Genomic DNA, 20,701 nt, shown 5'->3' with positions numbered 1-20,701 from the left:
GGAGGAGGAGGAGGGAAACGAGGAAGGAGGGAACGGAGGAATGTACGCACACTGACGGAACCGCGCACCACAACCCGTCGCTCCCAAAAGTGGACAAAAAGTTAACTTGGAGTTTCTTCTTGTTGCCTTTGTCATCTCTTTTTTCGGTGGGGACAACAAGTGGACTTCATTCGTGTCACGGACGAGTTTCTCCCGCTTGAAAAGTGCGACATGATGAAGAGATGAAAAGACTGCAAAGAGCGATGACTCAATCGAAGAAGGAGACCACTTTTCGGGGGGAACCGCTCGGCTGCTGTGGGTTCGTCTCGCTCCTCTTGATCCTCTCCGCTTCCCTGGCAAAGGTGGCCTGCTTACAAGGTAAGCAAAAAATAGCAGAAATCTGTTTCTGTTTTTAAATGTCTTAAATATTGACACTCGTGATGAGGATTAAAATAAATCTGTCAATTAGCTCTGATGTTGGAGCACAAAGGAGAAAGTTGTTGATGAGTGTGAAGAGGTGAGGCAGGTAAACATCATGCGCTCAACATCCTGCAGCGTCCTAACCGGAACTTTTTCAAATTTATTCCATTGATTAAAAGCTGCAATACATATACAATAGTAAAAACGTCAGAAAATAATATTTTTGCACATATTATACATCAAAGTGATTTCATACTGGAAAATATATTTAATAGTGAATAGTGCTTACCGTTAATTAAAATAAATATATTTAAATTAGTATGAATATAATATAACAAATAGAATAATGAATACAAATATATTCATGACAACTAGGTAAAGAGTTTCCATGAAATTAATGAACTTAAATCACAACTCTTATTTTTGTTCAATTATAAGAAGTAGTTTGTTATTTTCCTCTTTGTAAACTCAGAGTCAAGTTACTTTAAAGCAACTTTCTAAAGTTGGAAAAATGAATGACACCTTCAATAATGAACGAACCCCTAGGAAGTGTTGCGAAAATCAAAACACACGTTGCTGTCAAGCTGGACATTTTTTTTTTGCTGGTTGACACGTGGAATGTTTCAATGGATGTTTTGTTAGCCTTTAGCAGGTGAAACAAGAATTACTGGAACCATTTAGAGCAGAGATGTCCGAACCTTTTATCCCCCGAATTACTTTTATATAACAAGAATGCTGAGGAATTCATTTGTTCTGCTTATAACTCCAAACACCCAAATGATTTTTTTTTCCCATCGAAATGGATGGAAAATGCCATGAATAGCTGCTCTTTCCTAAAAATAGCTCGCGAGTGATGACGTTGTGATTTCCCGGGAATGTTGTACAAGTGCTCCGTGGTAAATGTAAACACACACACACACGCACGTCCCCACATGTCACAAAGTTAACGCATGTTGAATTGTCTTCCTGCCTGTAATTTGTTATCGTTTAGCAAACTTCTGTAGAGCAAGTGTTGAGTTGAGTTGAGTTGAGCCCCCCCCACCGCGTCACCCTCACATGGCCCTCAGGTGACCGTAGGCACTTGTAAATCAATAAGCGTCCACATTTTTCCCCAATGAGCCAAAGAGAAGGATGAGGAGGGTCTGCTTATGAGTCACGGACGCCCTCTGTGACTCACACTGTGATGGGTAGACGAGGAGAAGGGGGGGGGTGATGAACCCAAATAATAGCATGGCAAAAAAAAAGGGGGCGAGATAATGAATGGGAGGAAGGGGTGAAGAAGGCACCCAATGGGCTCATGTTTGCTTGCGTCCCACTTGGCAGAGAAACAAAACAGTGAGAGCCAGAGGGAGTTTGGCGGGACACAAAAGAGGAGGAGAAATGGAGCGTTTAAAGGCACATGCACGCCATGCCACCAAAAAGCATTTTGAGACTTATTACTCTCATCTCAATGCATTTGTATAACCCGTGCCCCCCCCCTCTAGCTCCACCAGTGCTCTCCAGAGTTTGCAATTGAAAGCTTAGCAACAAATAAATATTGTTTATGGTTAGGTACATAAAAAGCTTCAAACTGATATGTTTTTTCTTTACATGGAAGAGTCCAAAAAACACTTTGTAACTCCTATGAAAAGTCTTTTTTACACATTAAGAAACATTCTGCACTTTGCTGCTGCTTGTCAGCGCACAAGTGGCCTTTGTCCTGCTAGCAAGGTCAAGCCGCCATCTATCAGTGAGTGTGTGTGTGTGTGTGTGATTAGTTGAGTTGTTTGTCATGTCCCTGATAAGCTTGATCAGAGCTGATGCTTTAGTCACGTTATACTTAATTCTCACAGAGACTGGATTCAAATGTGCAAAAGTATTAAATTATTTTTTCCTGGCCAGAAGCTCAGCAGCACCCCAAAATATCTGGCAAATAAAATGTGTCTAATCAATGTTCTTGCAAATTTCAACAGTTGGTTTTTTTTGTAATCATTTTGTCCTTGCTGTTTAGATGTGGAATTTGAGAAACAAGTGGCCACCATCATTTCATCCGTGGGCAAACCGGTGAGGCTGGAGTGCGACCTGTTAGCCACGCTCGACGACGGCGAGATTCCGCCCAACGTGTACTGGCTGAAGGACGGCGAGGCGCTTCCCTTCGCCGAATACGACGACTACCAAATGCCGGTTGTCGGCATGGACCGCTGGATCGTACACAGCACCCTCAGGTAGAGGACGACGGCTCGGCAAATCTTCACCCCGACTGAAACGAATTAAGATGAAGCTTCGTCTCCTGCGGCTTGGCTCCTTTGTGATTTTGAAAACCACAGCGATGGAAATTCAACGCCATCGGGATGTGGCTTTTGTCTTGCTTTCAGTTTTTAGCCAATATTTAAAATTAATGTGTGGGGAGGTTTGTGGAGGAAAAAAAATGAGAAGAACTCACAATCTTTAAGTGGAGAGGTGGCCGTGACTCTTATCTACCCATTAATAAAATAAAAATAAGTTGACGAGAACACTCGTCGACGAGATCTTGCGTCATTGACGAGTATTGCCATAAAAAAAAAATTGCAATGAGGCTTGTGAAGCAATTAATGAATCTAATCAAATGTTCTCCATAGGATTAAAAGTGTCCAACTTTCGGACATGGGCACCTATCAGTGTGCGGTTGATGTGGAAGGTGAGCAGATTTTGTCCTTGGACGGAAGCATCATGCTGGAAGGTGAGTGGCCTCACACCCCGGACCCGGTATCCACACCCAGACCCAATTCTGACCCGGCAGCTTTTTCCCCAAGGTCTCCCTCACTTCTCCACCGAGCCGCATCACATGTCCGTGGAGGCCAACGTGCCGCTGAGCCTGCACTGCGTAGCCCACGGACCACCAGAACCGGTCCGAGTCATCTGGCTCCGGGACGGCGCTCCTCTAAACACGGTGGACGACCCGGTGGCCCTGTCGCCGTCTACGCTCAACATCACAGGTCAGCTTGGTCTAACTTCACTGACAATATTCAACAGTACCACCTTGGATAAACAATATTGGATCAGAACTTTGAAGGCACGTTGGAATTTTTGGAAACTAGTCCACTTAACATTCCCCCTTCCAACACGTCTCAGCTCAAACACGACAAGAAGATTATCAGCAAGGAGAAGCCAGAAGCTATTGGGCCGAGAGCCGGCCCAGGGGTGTTCTTCTCAGACACGAGGAGGAAGGGGGGGATGAGGAAAGAGGCCACGGGAGGGGGGGGCGGGGTTCATGTATGGGTTGAGGGCTCCTTTAGGGGAGAACACAAACAGTTGAAGACTGAAAAAGTTTGAAAAGAAAGCATGCAAGCGCTCAGGCTGGCAGAGCGGGCTGAGTCACACAGGAGCCAATTTGACGGGGCTGGCGCTGAGGTGCCGGGTTCTGCTTTGACTCATCGGAACCGTTGTGACGGTTGCCGACCGGGAATCAACACTCACCTCTGTGGAATGGCCAGCTGTTCCAAACTGCACGGAACATCTTCCAGTAGGCACGGCGAGAAAGATGGATTCAAATTCAGTCGGGGCCTCCTCAGCCCAGTCGATTTGCATATTTGGACTCAAGTGCAGTAGCAAAAAAACTTGCGACTCCCTTATCTTTTTATCTCAATGGACTTTAGCTCCAGTAAACTCGGTTTAAGTGTGTCACTATTCGTAATCCATCTCTTGAATGACACCATTTCTTGGTGCCACAGGAAGCTGCTCCATTTAAAAACAAGATGTTGATCAACATCCACGTGGTGCCACTGTGTGTCTGGGCAAAAGTTGCGCAATCTCCATATGACTCCCTCCACACACACACACAATTTCTTTGAGCTTCGCCAAGCAAACGGCGGAAGTGCGCCTTCTTTTGTCCATCCGCCTCACAATGGAGGCTTTGGTGCATGTGGCCCGCCATGAAGGACACACTGGTGGCAGTGTACGTGTGTGGCTGGCAACAACACTGCGAGGTCACATGATGCCCATGTTGTGGAATGTCTCAAGTGTGTGAGCACGCTGATGTGACAAACTCGTTGGGCTTCGGAATCAAACGAAGCTCTGTGGAGCCAACGTTGGCTAAAAGATGTTTTTAGGAAACAATTGTGCTGCGTTTGGGATGGTGATAAAAAATCCACATGAACGGAAAATTCGTGCTGACTCGCGGCGCACAGTCATCCGCTGACTCACGTTGCCATGGAAACCACAACTTTCTTCACTACCTTTTTTGTCTCACATGAGCCTTTCACTTTAAGCACCGCCAAAACTTTCCCCTTCTCATGCCTACTTTTTTTTTTTTCCCGCTCAGGTTTGAACCGGACCAGCAGTTTTTCCTGCGAGGCCCAGAACCGCAAAGGCGTGGCCGCCTCTGGCTCCGGCACTGTTACCGGTAAGGCGCCGAGTGTTACGGTAAACTTTAAATCATATATACATTTTACATTGAATCTTTTTTAGTGCTCCCTTCCGCTCCTCACCACTTGAGAGCCGTCAACATCACGCCGACCAGTTTACAGTTGTCATGGCAACCTGGCTTCGGAGGCGACTACCCGGTCATCCGCTGCACAGTACAGGTAAGTTTTCCAAACGTGTTCTCCTTCTCCAGATAAAGACCAGACACCCCCCCCTCCTCCCTCCCAATTCCCGAGTCCCACCCATCTTTGTCCTCCTGGAGCAACGAGATCAGGTTTCACTCAGGGAAAGCGGGCCTCCCTAAACTAATCTGACGCAGCGACCCTCCCTCTCGGTGGCCATTACGGCGAGCGGCGCCACCCCTAAACGTCTGGTTCTAATAAAGCTGCTCCTCATACCTCGCACCCCGCCCCCCCTCCCCCTATTTCCCCCTCATTGGGAAAAAAGTCAAGGGGCCAGGCTCGGCTGAATAGGGCAAAAAAGAAAAGGGACTTCTTAGAGGTGGATAGTAACACACTTTTTAACTTTCACTTGAGTATTTTCTCAAAGATGATATTTTACTTCAATACATTGAGCTACACGCGCCTCACTACTTTTGTTTTGAGAACAGCATACCATGTTCTGACTATGTTCTTTTTATACCGCCCCCTTGTGGCCAAGGCTGGCACACCAGCAGGAGCAACAGAACCCATTGAATTGAAACATGAAATCAGGATACAGAAATATCCTGTTTGATTTTGTTTTTATACATTAGTAGTAGTAAAAAATATTTATTTTTCCTCAACTGTCCAGTACAAAACCGTGGCAACTCATTTTCGACATTGTGACAACCCTCAAAACTCTCTTCTCCAAGTGATGTCTGGGGCTCCAGATGAGTACGAAAAAAAGATATCTTAAAAACAGGAAATGGCATTAGGAATGATGTGTGAGCCGTACGAGGGGGAATGTGCTCTGACTCAACAAGATGAAACGCTTGTTTGCAGCCTGGACGTGACTCACGGGGTCAGGAATGATACAAGTGGCTTAACCGGAGGGGGGGGGGGGGACTAATAGGACACGCCCCCAAACTCACTCAATTGTTTGAGAGGTCAAACACCTGCACACACACTACTTTACCTACACGCACACACATACATGCACACACACACACTGACACTGGAAACGAAGAATGCTGACTTCCAGCCCTCGAGTGCTCCAAAGCCACAGCGGGGAAGTTGCATATGGTCGGAGCGGTCCAAGTGGACCACAGCGAGATTCTGCCGAGACAGCATTCAGGATGTTTTTGCATCTCCACAAAAACAAAACAAAAAAAAATCCTCCAGGCAGCATCAAGTACACACGCTTCTACTTAGCTTACTGGGCTTCTTTTTTTTCGACTCTTCCAGGTCAAACATGCCGAAGAGCCGTTCACCGGAGGTCCGGATGAGATGATCCTCAACCAGAACTTGAACGTCCCTCCGAGCGAGTACCTGGCGGAGGACTTGGAGCCCCATAGTGTGTACGCCGCTAGGGTGGCGTGTCACAGTAGCCAGGGGCCGTCGCGCTGGACGTCCTGGGTGGAGATGCGCACGGCCGAAGGAGGTCAGTCAGTCATTCGATTTCATTCTCACTCTTTACACAAATTTACACATTTCAGCGTTGGCACCCAATTTCTTAAGGACAGAGGGACGGTTGTCATGGAAACATTACCACCCGTGAAAAGCGACTGTTTGGATGGCCCTCACGTTCGAACCGAGGTGCTATATTTTCCATGCCAACTCCCAGCATGCACTGCCAGCGGAAATAGAGGCGGGACTAGCACGCCAGGGAGGCGGGGCTCCGGTGATCAGTGCTTTCCATGACCCCGCACAAAAAAAAACCACCAAAAAAGAAAGAATGAAAGAAAGAAAGGAGAAGCGGCGCTGCCTACAACATGCAATTGAGAAGTTTGCGCTCCTAAATAAACCTGTCGAGTTTCACTTCTTCATCAATCAGGCTTTTGTTCCTTTTCACAGGAAAATACAAAAAAGTGCGGTCACTTTGCGGTTCCCCATTTTTGTTCAATTTCTCAGGGAGGTCACAAAAAGCCAAGACGGGAGTTAATCTTTGCTACATATGAGAAATAGGCCCAAAATAATAGGTCGCGTGTGCACGAAAAGAGGAAGTGAGAAATGTTGTAATGGGACACTTGTCAGTTGTTTCCAAAATTGGATTTTGATACTGGATTTTATTCATTGTGTCCCATTACTTTTGCAGCTAAAATAACAGTACAATTCCCCCCCCTCCCGTCTCTTTGCCGCATGTGTTTCTCATCGAGCGACAATGTTCTCGACTGTCTTCTCCTCAAAAGTGTCATCCAGAAGCAAACGTTTTCCTCCTGCGCTCTGCTATTTCGGTCCTAACCACTTGTTGACTTGGCTGGACTTCTTCAGACGGCACCACCGAGGAATTCTAGAAAAACAATCCAGCCTCTCGCTCGTGCTCGCTCCAGTTCTCCAGTCTCTCGGCCTGTGTCTTTCGCTTCCCCCATTTTGGCTTTGACCTCGCATGAGCTCACATGTAGCAAGGCACTGTGGGAAAACAACTGAAAGAAAAAAAAAAGTGGGAGTAGGGGAAAGGGGAGGTGGCAGTACTGTGAGGAGCATTTACTATTTTCCCTTTGAATAACTTACAACAGTTTAAACTGTAAAAACACCAAAAGGCCCCACTAGCTAATGTTTATTAGCATCTATGTTACAGTGCTTTAAGCACCTCATTAAAAACAAAAAGCACAGCGACATGTAAACAGACATATTCTTTATCCTCTGCAAAGAACAATGAGTATAAGTGCCGCACTGATGAGTCCAGAGCAGTTGAGATGTCATCATACAAGGCAGCTAAGTTGACGTCCGACTTGCCGTGGGAGCGCTGGATTTATTTTGAGAGTCTCCCAACTTTCTGGCCTCAATGTGACCTTTCTCCAAGACGAGAAACAGACACGCAAACAAACACACCCACGTACGCAACAGCGCCGCCTTCAGCGCGTTCAACAGTAGTCACGCGCGAGGATGACGTGCGTGCTGGAAACGATTCCACGTGCACTGATGGGAAACATGACGCGCTTTGTTTTGGAGAGGAAAAAAAAATCCCGCCTTTCTTCTTATTTTGCAAACTTGTTTTCGTAACAATGTCATCTTTGTTCGCTCGAACGTAGCCTAGCATAAAAGAAAAGAGGCTCGGCCGCAACCAGATGGAAAAGCGGGGGGGGGGAGGGGCGCTTGAGTTGTTTTGGCTGCCGCGCCAGAGGCGAACCAGCGCATGTGGAAACTATCAAACGCCAAACACTTCCTGATTACCATCATGCTCCGACACACACACATGTAAATCTCCTCGCTGATGTGCGTCGCTCGTTTCAGTTCCCGACGAGGCGCCGGGGAACGTGACGGCGCTGGGGAACGACACCCGAGTGTTGCTGGCTTGGGAGGAGCCCTCGGGGAAGCTAAACGGAGACCTACGCGGTTATTTAGTGGAATTGAGCGCGCCCACTGTCAATCAGGTGCGTGCATTTCTCACACACTTTGAAAGACACATAAAACTTCCTCTCACACATCATGGCCGCTCTCTCTGGTAACAGTTCGTCTTGGACGCCGGACTGGACACGGAGCTGTCAATCAACCTGTCCCTGCCGCTCTCCAACGTGACCTTACGGGTGTGCGCCTACACGGGGGCGGGGCGAGGACCCTGGAGCCCCACGCAGACTCTCACGCTCGTCTCTCCTGGTGAGGAACCGCAACTCAAAACTTTGATCATTTTAATAAAGAAGCGGTGAAAATAAAGTTTTCCAAGCCAGCTCGAGTACAAACCTCATCTCTCTTCTTTTTCTCCCCCAGAATTCCGAGGTGAGTGCCAACCCAGTGACAAACTTCCCTTTCTTCCTACCTCCTTCCCTCATCTGTGGAAGAAAAAGGGGAAGAAGATGAAAAGAAAAGCGAGGCGAGGTTACGCTGGGGTGAACCGGGACGCCGCTTCATAAATATTTAGAGCGTGGGCCGTCTCTGTTTGCTTAGGCTAATCGGGCCAGACGGACGATACAAAGAGGCGAGATAAAGACGGGCAAGACTGAGGAGGCTTTATTCAGAGCCACAAATACGTCATGTGTATTATTGTGAACTGTAAATAATGTCATGTAAAAAAAAATCATATATATTATTATATATTCTAAATATTAATAATAATATACATATTTTTATAAACATTTACTTAGGAAAACAAATGTTAGATTAAAAAAATATATTGTTAAAAACATTTTTTTTTTTTTCACCGCGCAGGTCTTTCATCTCCGCCAGCTTTCTCGTGGCACTGGTGGTACGTGGTGATGGCCGCCACCGGCGCCGTGGCCCTCGGCGCGCTCATGGCCGTGTACGTGGCCAAACTACGGCGCAAGGAGACACGATTCGGGTGCGTCCGGTTATAATTAATTCATTTATTCATTCGGTTTTTTTTGTGTTAACCTGTTTTCGTGTTTGTTTTTAGTGATGCCTTCGAACCCATAATGCAGAGCGGCGAACTGGTGGTCCGTTACCGGGCGCGACGCTCGTACAGCCGTAGGACCACCGAGGCCACGCGTGAGTTTTGACGCAAATACAATTTTGTTTCGTAAGTTCCCAAGTCAGGTCGCTTTTTCCAGCAGATGTTTAGTCTCAGGCTGTGTTGTGTATGCTTGATTATCATCTGCAGCAATCCAGTCTGTAAAAACAAATCTTGTGTTACTACAAACACAATCTATGGATGTCTCGCAGTGATTCCAGACAACAACACACACACACACACACACACACGGTTGTGTTATGGCAATTTAGTTTACAAGTCCCAGCTTGCCCCGAAGATGCGGCGAAGGAATGTCCCGGCATTCTCGGCCCCTCATGACAAAGTCGAGCCTCAGCATATGCTTGCGATAAAATGAAGGCCGTGTTATTTTTTTCTACTCCAATTAGCAAAAAAAATTGGTTGTCATAATTTAATATTTTTCCTGCTATGCACACACAGTGAACAGTCTGGGCATCAGCGACGAGCTGAGGCAGAAGCTCCAAGACGTGATGGTGGACAGACACAAGTTGACGCTGGGCAAGACGTTGGGTGAAGGTAGATTGATTTTAAAAGCAGCAGCATATTTTTTAAAAATGGACCATGTGTGTTTCTTACGTGAGCCGTGTTGCCCGTGGTGTCTCCAGGCGAGTTCGGCTCTGTGATGGAAGGTCAGCTCACGCAGGAGGAATCTGTACTCCGAGTGGCCGTCAAAACTATGAAGAGTGAGTGGAGGACCAACTTTTATACATTCAAGCAGTGGAATATGCAACATCTAAAAAAAAAAAAATGCTAGCACTAGCCACCAAGCTAATAGAAAAGTTGCTTTCGAGAAACAGGAGACACATCTCAAAATCAGTTTAGATTTGGAGCTATTGAATTTTTTTTCTTCTCGTTTCTTTCTCGTGGCTCTCATCCCAGTCGCCATCTGCACGCGCTCAGAAATGGAGGACTTCCTCCGGGAGGCCATCTGCATGAAGGAGTTTGACCACGCCAACGTCATGAGGCTGCTCGGTGAGACTCCGCCTCGTCGACGGATCGGAACCGCCGGAACTGATGTGTGTGTTCCGCACAGGTGTGTGTCTGCAGACGGTGGAGAGCGAAGGCTTCCCGTCGCCCGTGGTCATCTTGCCCTACATGAAACACGGCGACCTCCACACTTACCTGCTCTACTCACGCTTGGGAGAAAATCCCGTGGTGAGTAAAGCGATGTGTGAAATTCAAAAACACCTTAGGCTGACACAAATGCGTCTCTGCGCAGTACCTGCCGTCGCAGATGTTGGTGCGCTTCATGACGGACATCGCCCGCGGTATGGAGTACCTCAGCAACAAGAACTTCATCCACAGAGACCTCGCCGCACGCAACTGCATGTACGCACGCCTCCGCTCGCTCCTTTCACTTCCCGTCCGAGGTCACCGTCGGTCGCTGAACTGAAGTATCCAAAACGCATTCCAGGCTGAATGAGAACATGAACGTGTGCGTGGCCGACTTCGGGCTCTCCAAGAAGATCTACAACGGCGATTACTACCGGCAGGGGCGTATCTCCAAGATGCCCGTCAAGTGGATCGCCATCGAGAGCTTGGCCGACCGGGTGTACACCACCAAGAGCGACGTGGTTGGTTCCGCTCCCATGTGACGTCATCACCTTGTCACGCTCTTTGTTCTAACTTCCACTTGATGCTGCTTAGTGGTCGTTTGGCGTCACCATGTGGGAAATCGCCACCAGGGGGCAGACGCCGTACCCCGGCGTTGAGAACAGCGAGATCTACGATTATTTGAGGCAGGGAAACCGTCTCAAGCAGCCTCCAGATTGCCTGGACAACATGTGAGTACATATTTTTTGTGGACATTTAATATTTTTTAAATTGATTTGATAAAATAAGGACGTTCCTGCTCTTCCTCAGCTACGCTCTGATGTTCTCCTGCTGGCTGCTGAGTCCCAAAGATCGTCCGACATTTGAATCGCTTCGATGCGAGCTGGAAAAAGCCCTCGATGACCTGCCCGACCCGCAAGACCCGGACGAGATTCTTTACGTCAACATGGAGGACTCCTACATCGAACCGGGGGCCGTCGGCGGCTGCGACCCCCTCGGAGGCTCCGCCCATCTGGGCCTGAAAGGCCTGGAGGTGACCACGGCGGAGGTGCACCAACCCAACCGCTACGTGCTGTGTCCCCAGCACGACAGCGGCCGAGCGCTGGCTGACTCCCTGGAGAGTCTGGACGTTCCCTCGGCTTTCTCGGCCGCCACGCTGCCTCTGCGCTACTCCCGACACTCCACGCCCGACGTCACCAGTGCGTCGACGCCCGATATAGCCCGGGCGGCCACGCCCGCAACCGAGCTGCTGGATGAGCGAGAGGTGACCCATAAGGTCGCCTGGCAGTGATGAGCGCAACTGGATTGAATCGTACCTATCGAGTAAGAGAATGGAATTTTAGATGGTGTGCCTTGGTGAGCACAATTTGCACGCAAACACACACACACAGACACACACACTTGAATGCATTCCAGGATGTACGCCATTAAGAAGAATGTAGCTCCCAAATGTTCACGTTTGTAAAAAACACCAAAAAGGAATAACTTCCAGCCTATGCTTATCCTACATAACAAAAACAACCTTAACCCCTAACCCCCAAAATATAGTGATACCGTTTTTCCATTTTCCACACACACCACAAAAACCTGATGGCATTCCAGCAATTTTTGATCCTTCTCATTTTGACATTTTTCATTTTGTTTTTCATTTATCCACAAATATTTTTCCCTATTTCATTGGCCAGCGATCAAATGAAGCAAAACTCATTTCCTCTCGTCACACTCCCCTTATTCCCCTAAAAGTAGCACACGGTTGTGGAAAATTTGGATATTTGAATGGGAGGAACTGCATTGCCACAAAAACTCAAGGAAACCCACTCACTGAGGATCTCCTCGCAAACCAGGAAAATATCACTGCCAGGACTCCTTGAAGCCTTTGCCCCACAAAGGTACCAAACAGTCCAAGATCTGAATATTCTGAGGTGGACTTTAAAAAAAAGAAAAAAGAAAAAAAAAAAGACAATAAGCACATTGACTTTCTTTTGTACCCTGATTGTTTTTCTACTTTTCCAACTTTGCACTAATGTCTTTTTTTATATCATTTTGTACGTTTGTCTATTGTGTGTATACTTTTTTTTTTTTTTACTTTGTAAACTCCATGTGATGGACGAGACCTTAGTATTTTTTTACTTCAAAATTTGTATTACGAGCAGCCCAAAACAAAACAAAACAAAACTGAACAAAATTGACTTAAGCAGTTTAAGTCGAACAACTCCATTACTAGTGATGCACTAGTTGACAACTGTGGCTATGTTCTAAAATTGTACTAGTTAACACCTAGATAATCTAGTAGTGAGTTGTCCGCAGATGTCAATTAGTTTTGCAAATATGTCAACTAGTGGAGGAAAAAAAAACAATACTAGAGTTGTTCTAAGGTCAAATATTCAAAAACAAGACTAAATATTTCCATCATTGACTAAATTCCAGTTGGAACGAGTTACATAAAAAGGTACTATTGGGAGCTGCTGAGGTCTAATGTAATTTTCTATAATTGTTTTATAATTATATTTATAATTATAAAATAAATAAAACGACGAGAATACGGCGCAACGAACCAACCTTGGCCACTGTGCTTACTCCGCCGCGTAAACTAGTTCCTTGCGCGTAGTTCCTAATTATTTTGGACATGCTACTGATGTTTGGAAGCCTCCAGGTGAAAGTACGTCGTCCTCGGCTTCGTGGAGCAGCGCAAGCGGCTTCGTGAAACTCGTCTTTCAGTAAGTTTTCTCTCTTTTTAAATTATTATTTAAGGATGTTTTCATTTCTAAATACAGCGGAGTGCTTGTTTGCGTCTACTTGCAATTAGTTCCTGGTTAATTTCATCGCGTTTATGATGCACGTCCATGAAGTTCATAACCAAGACCACCACGACAATTTATGGAACAAAATCAGGCTCCCCAAATGCGTTTTTGACCATTTACTTTAAAATGACTGCATTTAGATTTTGTTTTTTAATTTTAAAATTGTCCCACAATGCTTTTCTTCTCTTAAGTGGGTCATGAAATCAGCTGTGTTCCGAGTTAAGGAAGTGGAAGCTCAGAGGACATGTAGACCTCTGTCCCTGGTCCCCAAATTTCAGTCTTTGGCATTCAATTCGGTGCTGAAAGAAACATCAATTCAAGAATGACCCTCACCTTCTTGAAATTTGCACACAGGTTGGTCCTCCATTCCCATAACGTCCTCATGAGACTCCCTCGGAGGTGCCGAGTATTGCTCCTTCTGTCTATGTTCCTCTTGGTCGTCCTCTACTCCAACTTTCGAAAAGAGGCGATCTCCCAAGTAAAAGAACCTCCAAAGCATGCTGTCCTGCGCCAAACTGAGGATCGACCGCTGGTCCAAACCCAAATCCCAACCAAAGTCCCAAGTCCAGTCTTGACCCCACCCTCTGTCAACGTATCTTCTGAGTTCAGGACTTCTATCCCAGAAAATGGAGCATACTGGAATCAGCTTTTGCACGCCCGACTGAAACGTGCGGAACGGGGCGAGAACCCATTGAGCCGGGACCCGTCCTGGCCTCGCTGCCGGGACAATCAAACCAACGTGAACGACGTGGCCTCCTACTCGCTCCTGCTGCGGAACTTCCTGTTGGGGATGAAGTGCCGCTCGCCTCCGTTCCTCATGGACCAGCCCGACAAGTGCAAGGAGAACACCACCTTTCTGCTCTTCGCCATCAAATCCATCCCGGCCCATTTCGAGCGACGGCAGGTGTGATGATGATTCAAATGTATTCCACATAAAAGTGAACTAGATATTATTCCTATTAAGGATGGAGCGAAAACCTGAATTTTGATTTAAATGAACTGAATGAAATTGTTTCTGCAAATGTATTGAACATAAAAATTCAACTCAGCTTCACTTAGGCGGTGATTTTTCTGTACACCACTAGAGGGAGCCCGTCTGCCACTAATTGGCACCACATAATCACTGAATAGACAATTTTTTAAAAATTTTTTGGCAATTGATTTGCTTCATACAGGCGGTGCGTGACACCTGGGGCCGGGAGTACCTTCATGATGGTGGCCTACGTGTGAGGACGGCCTTCCTGTTGGGTGCCTCCTCGCCGGATGACCCAGACATCAGTGCGCTAGTCAGGTCAGTACTGTCAAAATTACGTTGCTAAGTATTTTAAAGGTTGTCTGAAAAGCTGAGTGCTAAGTTGACATCGCCGGCTCAGGTTCGAAGCCGAGCGTTACGGCGACATCTTGCAGGCTGACTTCCACGATTCTCTCCTCAACCTGACCCTCAAGATGAACGCCTTCCTCCGGTGGACCCTGGAAAGGTGTCCGCGAGTCTCCTTCGTCTTCAGCGGGGACGACGACGTCATCGTCAACACCCCGGCCCTCCTGAGCTACCTCAGCTCTCTGGATTCTTCCAAGGCCTCTCGCTTGTACACCGGACACGTGATAAAAACGGCGAGCCCTCTTCGGGACCCCAAGAGCAAGTACTTCATCCCCACGAGCTTCTACAAAGGACCCTACCCGGCCTACGTAGGCGGCGGCGGGTTTGTCATCTCCGGGGCCTTACTGCGACCGCTCTATTCCGCCTGCGGAGCCATTCCCTTCTTCCCCATCGACGACGTCTACATCGGCATGTGCTTCAACGCCCTGGGGGTCTCGCCCCAGGCCCACGGTGGCTTCCACACCTTCGACATCCGAGAGAGAGATCGCGAGAATCTGTGCGTCTACAAGAATTTGATCTTAGTCCACCGCCGGTCCCCCCAGCAGGTGAAGAAGATCTGGAGGGGCATCCACAGTCCGCTACTGAATTGTTGAGGCTTTTTTTTTTTTTTTTTCGGGGGTGAGTACATGGATCACATTGCCACTGACAAAACACATAAAGGATCAGACCATGTTTAACATTGTGACACATTATTCAAGATCAAATTAAGAAGGGTAAACAAATTTTAGAAAACAACAAAATAGTAAATGGAAAAACAAGGCAAACCAAGTTTAAGTTACAAAAAAAAAACAAAGTCAAGTTGAATCTTTTATTCTCACACAAAACAAAGTGCAGGAGAGGAGCTACCTTGGTGTGCTATTGATTTTTGTAACAGTTTCACACGAGCGCTAAAACCCGAACAAACAAAAGTATATTACTTCCATCTACGCACGATGTCGACAACCGTCTGTTTGCATTTAGTGATAAATGATAAGGAAGTGTGCTAACCGTAAGGCACCGAGCAGAACATCCCACTCCTCATCAAAACTACATTGTTGTGCATAAGTAACTAGAAAGTAGGGGTTCTCAAACTTTTCTCACATTTGTTTGTAAAAAAAATATCAATTCTGTAATGTGTCTTTGTAGAAAAAAAAAATCTTCTGAAATGTAACCTGTAGGTCACATTTTTGTTTCTCGTTTTTAATTGGTCCAAAACTAACGTCGGGAGTCATAATTAGCCTATGTTTCCATATCGTTAGCATAATAGCATTCGCCCTCAAGACACATTTGAAGGTTTTCGGGAAACTACCAGGAAAACAAAAAATGAAAAAAAAATCAATATTTAGCAAGCACATTCCTATTTTATTTCTAATTGGACTGTAGCTTCGAACCGGCATAGGCAATTATGCCATTAGGCTAACGATAGGTAAGGTATGCATGTTTTTTTTTTTGACATGACAATTTATTGCAAATTATTTCGGAGACCCAAGTTTGAGAACCCCACTAGTAAAAAGTCTTCAGCCCGAGTCTTTGTCGTAGAGGTCGAGAGGGTAATGCTCCTTGTACTGCTGCATGTGCCGCATCAGCGACTCTCGCTGCTTGTTGAGGGCGGGCGTCATTTCCTCGTAGACGTCGGTGAAGAGCAGCTCCGGGTTAGGTTTCAAACGCTTCTCGGCCCGTTCGAACACCTCCATAACGGTCTTGCGCGACTGCTTGCGCCAGGCGCGTTCGTCCTCCTCGCTCCACCAGCCTCTGGACGCCATGTAGTGGCGAAGGCGCGAGATGGGGTGGTCCTGCTTGTCCCAATAGTTGACTTCGTCCACCGAGCGGTACGCCGAGCTGTCGTCGCTGGTGCTGTGGTGGCCGATTCTGCGGAAAAATGATTTGCCACAAATATTAGAATAGATTGAAAATATAATCTAAAATGTGAAAGGTCGTGACCCGTGATGCTTTCTGCCCACTCACCTGTACGTCATGGCCTCAATGAGGAAGGGCTGGTTCTCGGCGACGGCTCGGCGCCGAGCCTCCTTGGTGGCGTTGTACACGGCAAAAACGTCGTTGCCGTCCACGCGGATTGATAGCATGCCGTAGCCTGGACCGCGAGCAGCTGGTAACCAATAAAAAAGGTAAGGTTGGCACCGATACACCTCTCCATTATTTTATCTGTCCAGTTATTTTGCAGGTTAAGAGGTGCGGAAAATGTTTTTTACCGATGCCGTCGCCACGATACTGCTCATTGGTGGGGGTGGAGATGGCGTAGCCATTGTTACGGCAAAAGAAGATGATGGGGCACTCCAGCGTGGCCGAGAAGTTAAAGCCGGCGTGGGCGTCGCCCTCGCTGGCCGCCCCCTCGCCGAAGTAGCAAATCACAGCTCGGTTGATGTTCTCCCGCTTGAAGGCGTACGCGGCTCCCACCGCTGGACGACAGGAAATAGGACGTCACCTGCCGTGCGCCGTGGGGGGTCTCGAGTCAAAACTGCGCCCGCACTTTGCGGGACCGCAAACTCACCTTGCGGGATCTGCGTGGCCAACGGTGACGAGATGGTGACAAAGTTGAGGTCCCGTGAGCCGTAGTGGACCGGCATCTGGCGGCCTTTGCCCAGGTCGTCGACGTTGGCGTAGCACTGAGCCATGAAGGAATCCAGGGGGAAGCCGCGATACATCAGCACGCCTGCGGGAGGCGCTCAGTAATTATGACACAAATCAGTTTTTGTCGTCAAATTAAAATGATTACAAACCAGCTTCTCTGTATTGTCCAAAGACCATGTCGGTTGGATCTAGAGCGGCGGCGCTGCCAATGTGTGTGCCCTCTTCGCCATAGTTGGTCATGTAGAAAGAAATCCTGCCCTGTGATTGAAAACATTAAAACCATTATTTGCCCAATACTTAAAAACAGGAAGTGAGTGGCAGTGAGTACCTGTCTCTGAGATTCATAAAGAATACGGTCCATTGTGTTCAACAGTGTCATCTTCTGGTAGAAGTTCAGAACCGTTTCTTTGGAGAGCTGAAGGGAACAAGAGCAATTACAATTTGCTCTGGACAGTAAGGTGAGCAGGCTCTACCTGAGGGTCTTGGGAGGGGTTGATGATGTTGCCCTGGCGGTCCATGACTCGGTATACTGGGATGCCGGAGATGACGTTGGGCTCGATGAACTCCAGGTGGTCCACAAACTCAGCCGAAGCGCCAGGAAACTGAGGCTTCTCCAGCGTGGAGTCAAACGGTTGCTGTCTGAGTGCAGCCTGGAAAATATCCATTATTTTAGTAGAGTTGTGCCATATAATATATATTATAGGTAAATATAAAATAAATAACCTTTATAAAGACATGGAAATATGTTTGCACGAGATTTAACACAAAGATAAACTTGTTATACCACATGACGTCATTTTGGACGCTCCCACTGCTCGACCAATCAGAAACAACCTTGTCACACTGGGCGTTTTGTCACCTTGCTTTATTGCTCCGAATATACAAAAAAAAAAAAAAACATACGGTGCACGCCTTCCTGCCAATCAAACCATTTGAGTTTAAAATGTAATTGTCGTCTAGTGTTGCTAAACTGTAAAAGTCGTCTAGTGTTGCTAAGCCATTTGGGTGCCAACGTATCGCGAGACTTGAAGACGTCAGTTTCAATAAATTGAAACCACAAGAATTTTAAATCACAGTTGGACACAGTGGAATAAATCAAATTTGATCACGCGTTTCAGTCGACCAAATCGCTCTTCCGGGTTGCCACGCTCAATCCACATCATAATACTTTAGGGGGCATTCAAGCTAACGCGACCTTCGGGGTTGCAAAGCTGAGCCACACTACAAAGTACAAATATCATTTATGTACTTACATTGACTCTGAAGGTCCTGTGGTGAAGCAACCTTGACGCCTTCAGGGCAGACGCTTGCCGAGCTGCGTGAAAACATGCCCTATACATTTTATTCACAGGGCTAATGCTGCTAACAGCTGCCATTCGGGCCGTCCTCAAGATGGTAGAATGGCGAAGTTGTCCGCGGCCGATGCACGTTTTGGGAAAAATAATATTTATAATCCGATCACGACACTGGATTTTCCACTTTTCAACAGGCACGCACACGGGAACAAGTATGAGGGAGGGGTAAAAAGCTAACCGCGCTGCTTCAAGACGTGCACCGTAACGGAAGTTAAATATGAGGCTTCAAAATAATACTGATAATTTTTCTTTTGGTTTTTAACCCTATAATTTTGTCCTGTGTATGCGTAGCGTAACAAATTTAAAAGTCACTATACAGTGATAGAAACTTAACTTTTTCCATCAGGAGTTACAACAATAAAATTCAGATATGTTCATGGTAAGTTAGAGAAACTTCACAGGATATGCAATCAACTTTTCTGCATAGTTGTCATTTTACAGAGATGATTAAAGTATTCAGGATTTTTCGTTAACAGTGAGGATTCATTCGAGTGTTTTATTTTATTTTATTTTTTTGCATCTGGTTCTGCGTCCTTCACTGTAACTAAAAAATAAATAAAATAGCGGCTAAATTGGTCATATTTGTACAATTCTGTACTGATATCTAAGTTTGGAAGTGTATTAAATATCACTAAATAATACTTAAAAAAGGGAAAGACACTGAACTGCGTTAACGTGACGTCATCAATGAGCGACTCCTCAATCGGTAAACAAGAGTGACGAAAATAATTCGCGACTGACAGTTTGTCGGCACGATGGAGAGCACTCCGTCTGCAGTATCCCTCAGAGAATTTGGCTGCGAGCAAAATTTACTCTCACGTCCTGATGGATCGGCGTCTTTTACACAAGGTAAAAAACAAGAAATACGACTCTGATTTAGTGGCCTAGCATTTGGCTAGTTTTCAGCGTGAATAGTGGTGCCATTCATTGTGTAATAATTTTACTGCGGTGTATCACAAATGATATTTTCTATTTCAGTCACACTACTTTTTGTTTCAAGGTGACACAAGTGTACTGGCTGCAGTATACGGACCAGCTGAAGTCAAAGTCAATAAGGAGATTTATGACCGGGCGACGTTGGAGGTGATCATCCAACCCAAAGTGGGACTTGCAAGTAAGTCCTGAGTTTACCGCTACTGTCATGCTAAAATTCACCAACAGGTGGCGTTAGTGTGCTATATTACTTTAAATTAACTTGGGCCAGTATCCCCTTTAACAGTGCTTGCAAATACTAAATACTAGAAATAAATATATGTGCTTTGGTTAGATATTGTGTAATGCTTTGTTTCTGATTAGTTTGACAGTAAACTTCAACTGAGAGTAAAGAAGATTGTTAAATAAGCTTTTTTTTGTAGGCGTGAAGGAGCGAGCTCAGGAGCAGTGTGTGCGGGAAAGCTGTGAGGCATCCCTGCTTATGACCCTTCACCCTCGCTCGTCCCTCACACTCGTTTTACAGGAGCTCCATAACGATGGCTCTGTATCCTTCTCTCACCTAACTTCTGCAGCTATTTTTCCGATATCACGTCAGGTCGTCGTGTTTTTTTTCCTGACCTTCTCTCCAGCTCTTATCCTGCTTCTTGAATGCCGGCTGCATGGCTATGATGGACGCCGGTTTGCCAATGAGCTGCCTGTTCTGCAGCGTCACTTGCGCCATCCACACAGACGGAAGCATCATCACCGATCCGACCGCTGCTCAGGAAGCGGTAAGTGTGACGGGAAACTTGACAAAATGTCAACATCAGAACTATCGATTCTAAATCAATTTTGACTGTGCTCGTCTGGCTTTGCACTCATCAGGAGAGTCGAGCTCTAATGACCTTTGCCATCGGCAGCAAAGAGCGCCAAGTGATGATGACCTCAACCAAAGGATCGTTTTCAGTGCAAGAGGTTCGTGAAATGAATCGGCGGTTCTCAAAATGTGCCATAAATCTGAGCTCTGCAAAACCATTTGCAATATTAGTATGTTGTAGCATTTTCTTTTTTTGTGTGTGTGTTCATGTGTGTGTGTCTGTACAGATGCAGCAGTGCATCGCCATCAGTCAGGCGGCGTCTGAGAAGATCTTCAGCTTCTACAGAGAATCCCTCAAACGGCGCTACTCCAAAAGCGTCTGATTTTTTTCTTATTCTACTCGCCGCACAAAGTCCACTTTTTATAATAAAATATTCATCAACCTATTTGGGCC

General features: G+C 46.4%; 4 protein-coding genes and 1 long non-coding RNA gene across 6 annotated transcripts; 3 read left to right on the top strand and 2 right to left on the bottom strand.

Moving 5' to 3' along the window:
- Positions 1–21: 21 nt before the first annotated feature.
- axl (AXL receptor tyrosine kinase) lies at positions 22–12,382 on the top strand. The gene is made up of 20 exons (XM_088380237.1): positions 22–357; positions 2,390–2,603; positions 2,997–3,097; positions 3,171–3,353; positions 4,679–4,759; positions 4,825–4,940; positions 6,165–6,360; positions 8,154–8,293; positions 8,372–8,516; positions 8,628–8,636; positions 9,066–9,195; positions 9,271–9,362; positions 9,784–9,879; positions 9,969–10,046; positions 10,243–10,335; positions 10,397–10,518; positions 10,583–10,692; positions 10,778–10,937; positions 11,011–11,147; positions 11,227–12,382. Exons 1-20 carry the CDS (start codon positions 222–224, stop codon positions 11,705–11,707), a joined length of 2,820 nt encoding a protein of 939 aa, XP_088236363.1. The 5' UTR covers positions 22–221; the 3' UTR covers positions 11,708–12,382.
- Positions 7,516–11,732, bottom strand: LOC148395500 (uncharacterized). Its single transcript, XR_015859343.1, has 3 exons — positions 9,940–11,732; positions 8,601–8,689; positions 7,516–8,513 (listed from the first exon to the last, which is right to left on the bottom strand). It is a non-coding gene; the product is annotated as an uncharacterized LOC148395500 (long non-coding RNA).
- Positions 12,383–12,984: 602 nt separating the features above from the next.
- On the top strand, positions 12,985–15,272 carry b3gnt2l (UDP-GlcNAc:betaGal beta-1,3-N-acetylglucosaminyltransferase 2, like). Of its 2 annotated transcripts, XM_088380224.1 has the most exons (4): positions 12,985–13,133; positions 13,572–14,121; positions 14,393–14,508; positions 14,591–15,272. In XM_088380224.1, exons 2-4 carry the CDS (start codon positions 13,600–13,602, stop codon positions 15,186–15,188), a joined length of 1,236 nt encoding a protein of 411 aa, XP_088236350.1. In that variant the 5' UTR covers positions 12,985–13,133; positions 13,572–13,599; the 3' UTR covers positions 15,189–15,272. The 2 variants fall into 2 exon arrangements, with proteins under 2 accessions (XP_088236350.1, XP_088236349.1); XM_088380223.1 differs by lacking the exon at positions 12,985–13,133 and having other exon boundaries at positions 13,525–14,121.
- A 117-nt stretch (positions 15,273–15,389) lies between these two features.
- bckdha (branched chain keto acid dehydrogenase E1 subunit alpha) lies at positions 15,390–18,717 on the bottom strand. Its single transcript, XM_088380222.1, has 8 exons — positions 18,417–18,717; positions 17,637–17,813; positions 17,492–17,578; positions 17,313–17,421; positions 17,084–17,245; positions 16,785–16,991; positions 16,540–16,681; positions 15,390–16,443 (listed from the first exon to the last, which is right to left on the bottom strand). The coding sequence occupies exons 1-8, from the start codon at positions 18,537–18,539 to the stop codon at positions 16,092–16,094; spliced, it is 1,359 nt and encodes a 452-aa protein (XP_088236348.1). The 5' UTR covers positions 18,540–18,717; the 3' UTR covers positions 15,390–16,091.
- A 502-nt stretch (positions 18,718–19,219) lies between these two features.
- On the top strand, positions 19,220–20,693 carry exosc5 (exosome component 5). Its single transcript, XM_088380232.1, has 6 exons — positions 19,220–19,367; positions 19,519–19,632; positions 19,874–19,995; positions 20,081–20,221; positions 20,316–20,405; positions 20,535–20,693. Exons 1-6 carry the CDS (start codon positions 19,274–19,276, stop codon positions 20,628–20,630), a joined length of 657 nt encoding a protein of 218 aa, XP_088236358.1. The 5' UTR covers positions 19,220–19,273; the 3' UTR covers positions 20,631–20,693.
- Positions 20,694–20,701: the final 8 nt, after the last annotated feature.

This window comes from Syngnathus floridae, chromosome 7 (genome assembly GCF_059516105.1).
Source record: "Syngnathus floridae isolate MCC-2025c chromosome 7, RoL_Sflo_1.0, whole genome shotgun sequence".
NCBI classification, from domain to species: domain Eukaryota; kingdom Metazoa; phylum Chordata; class Actinopteri; order Syngnathiformes; family Syngnathidae; genus Syngnathus; species Syngnathus floridae.
Note: the sequence above shows the minus strand (reverse complement) of the source record. Positions and strands in the feature narration are given on the sequence as shown.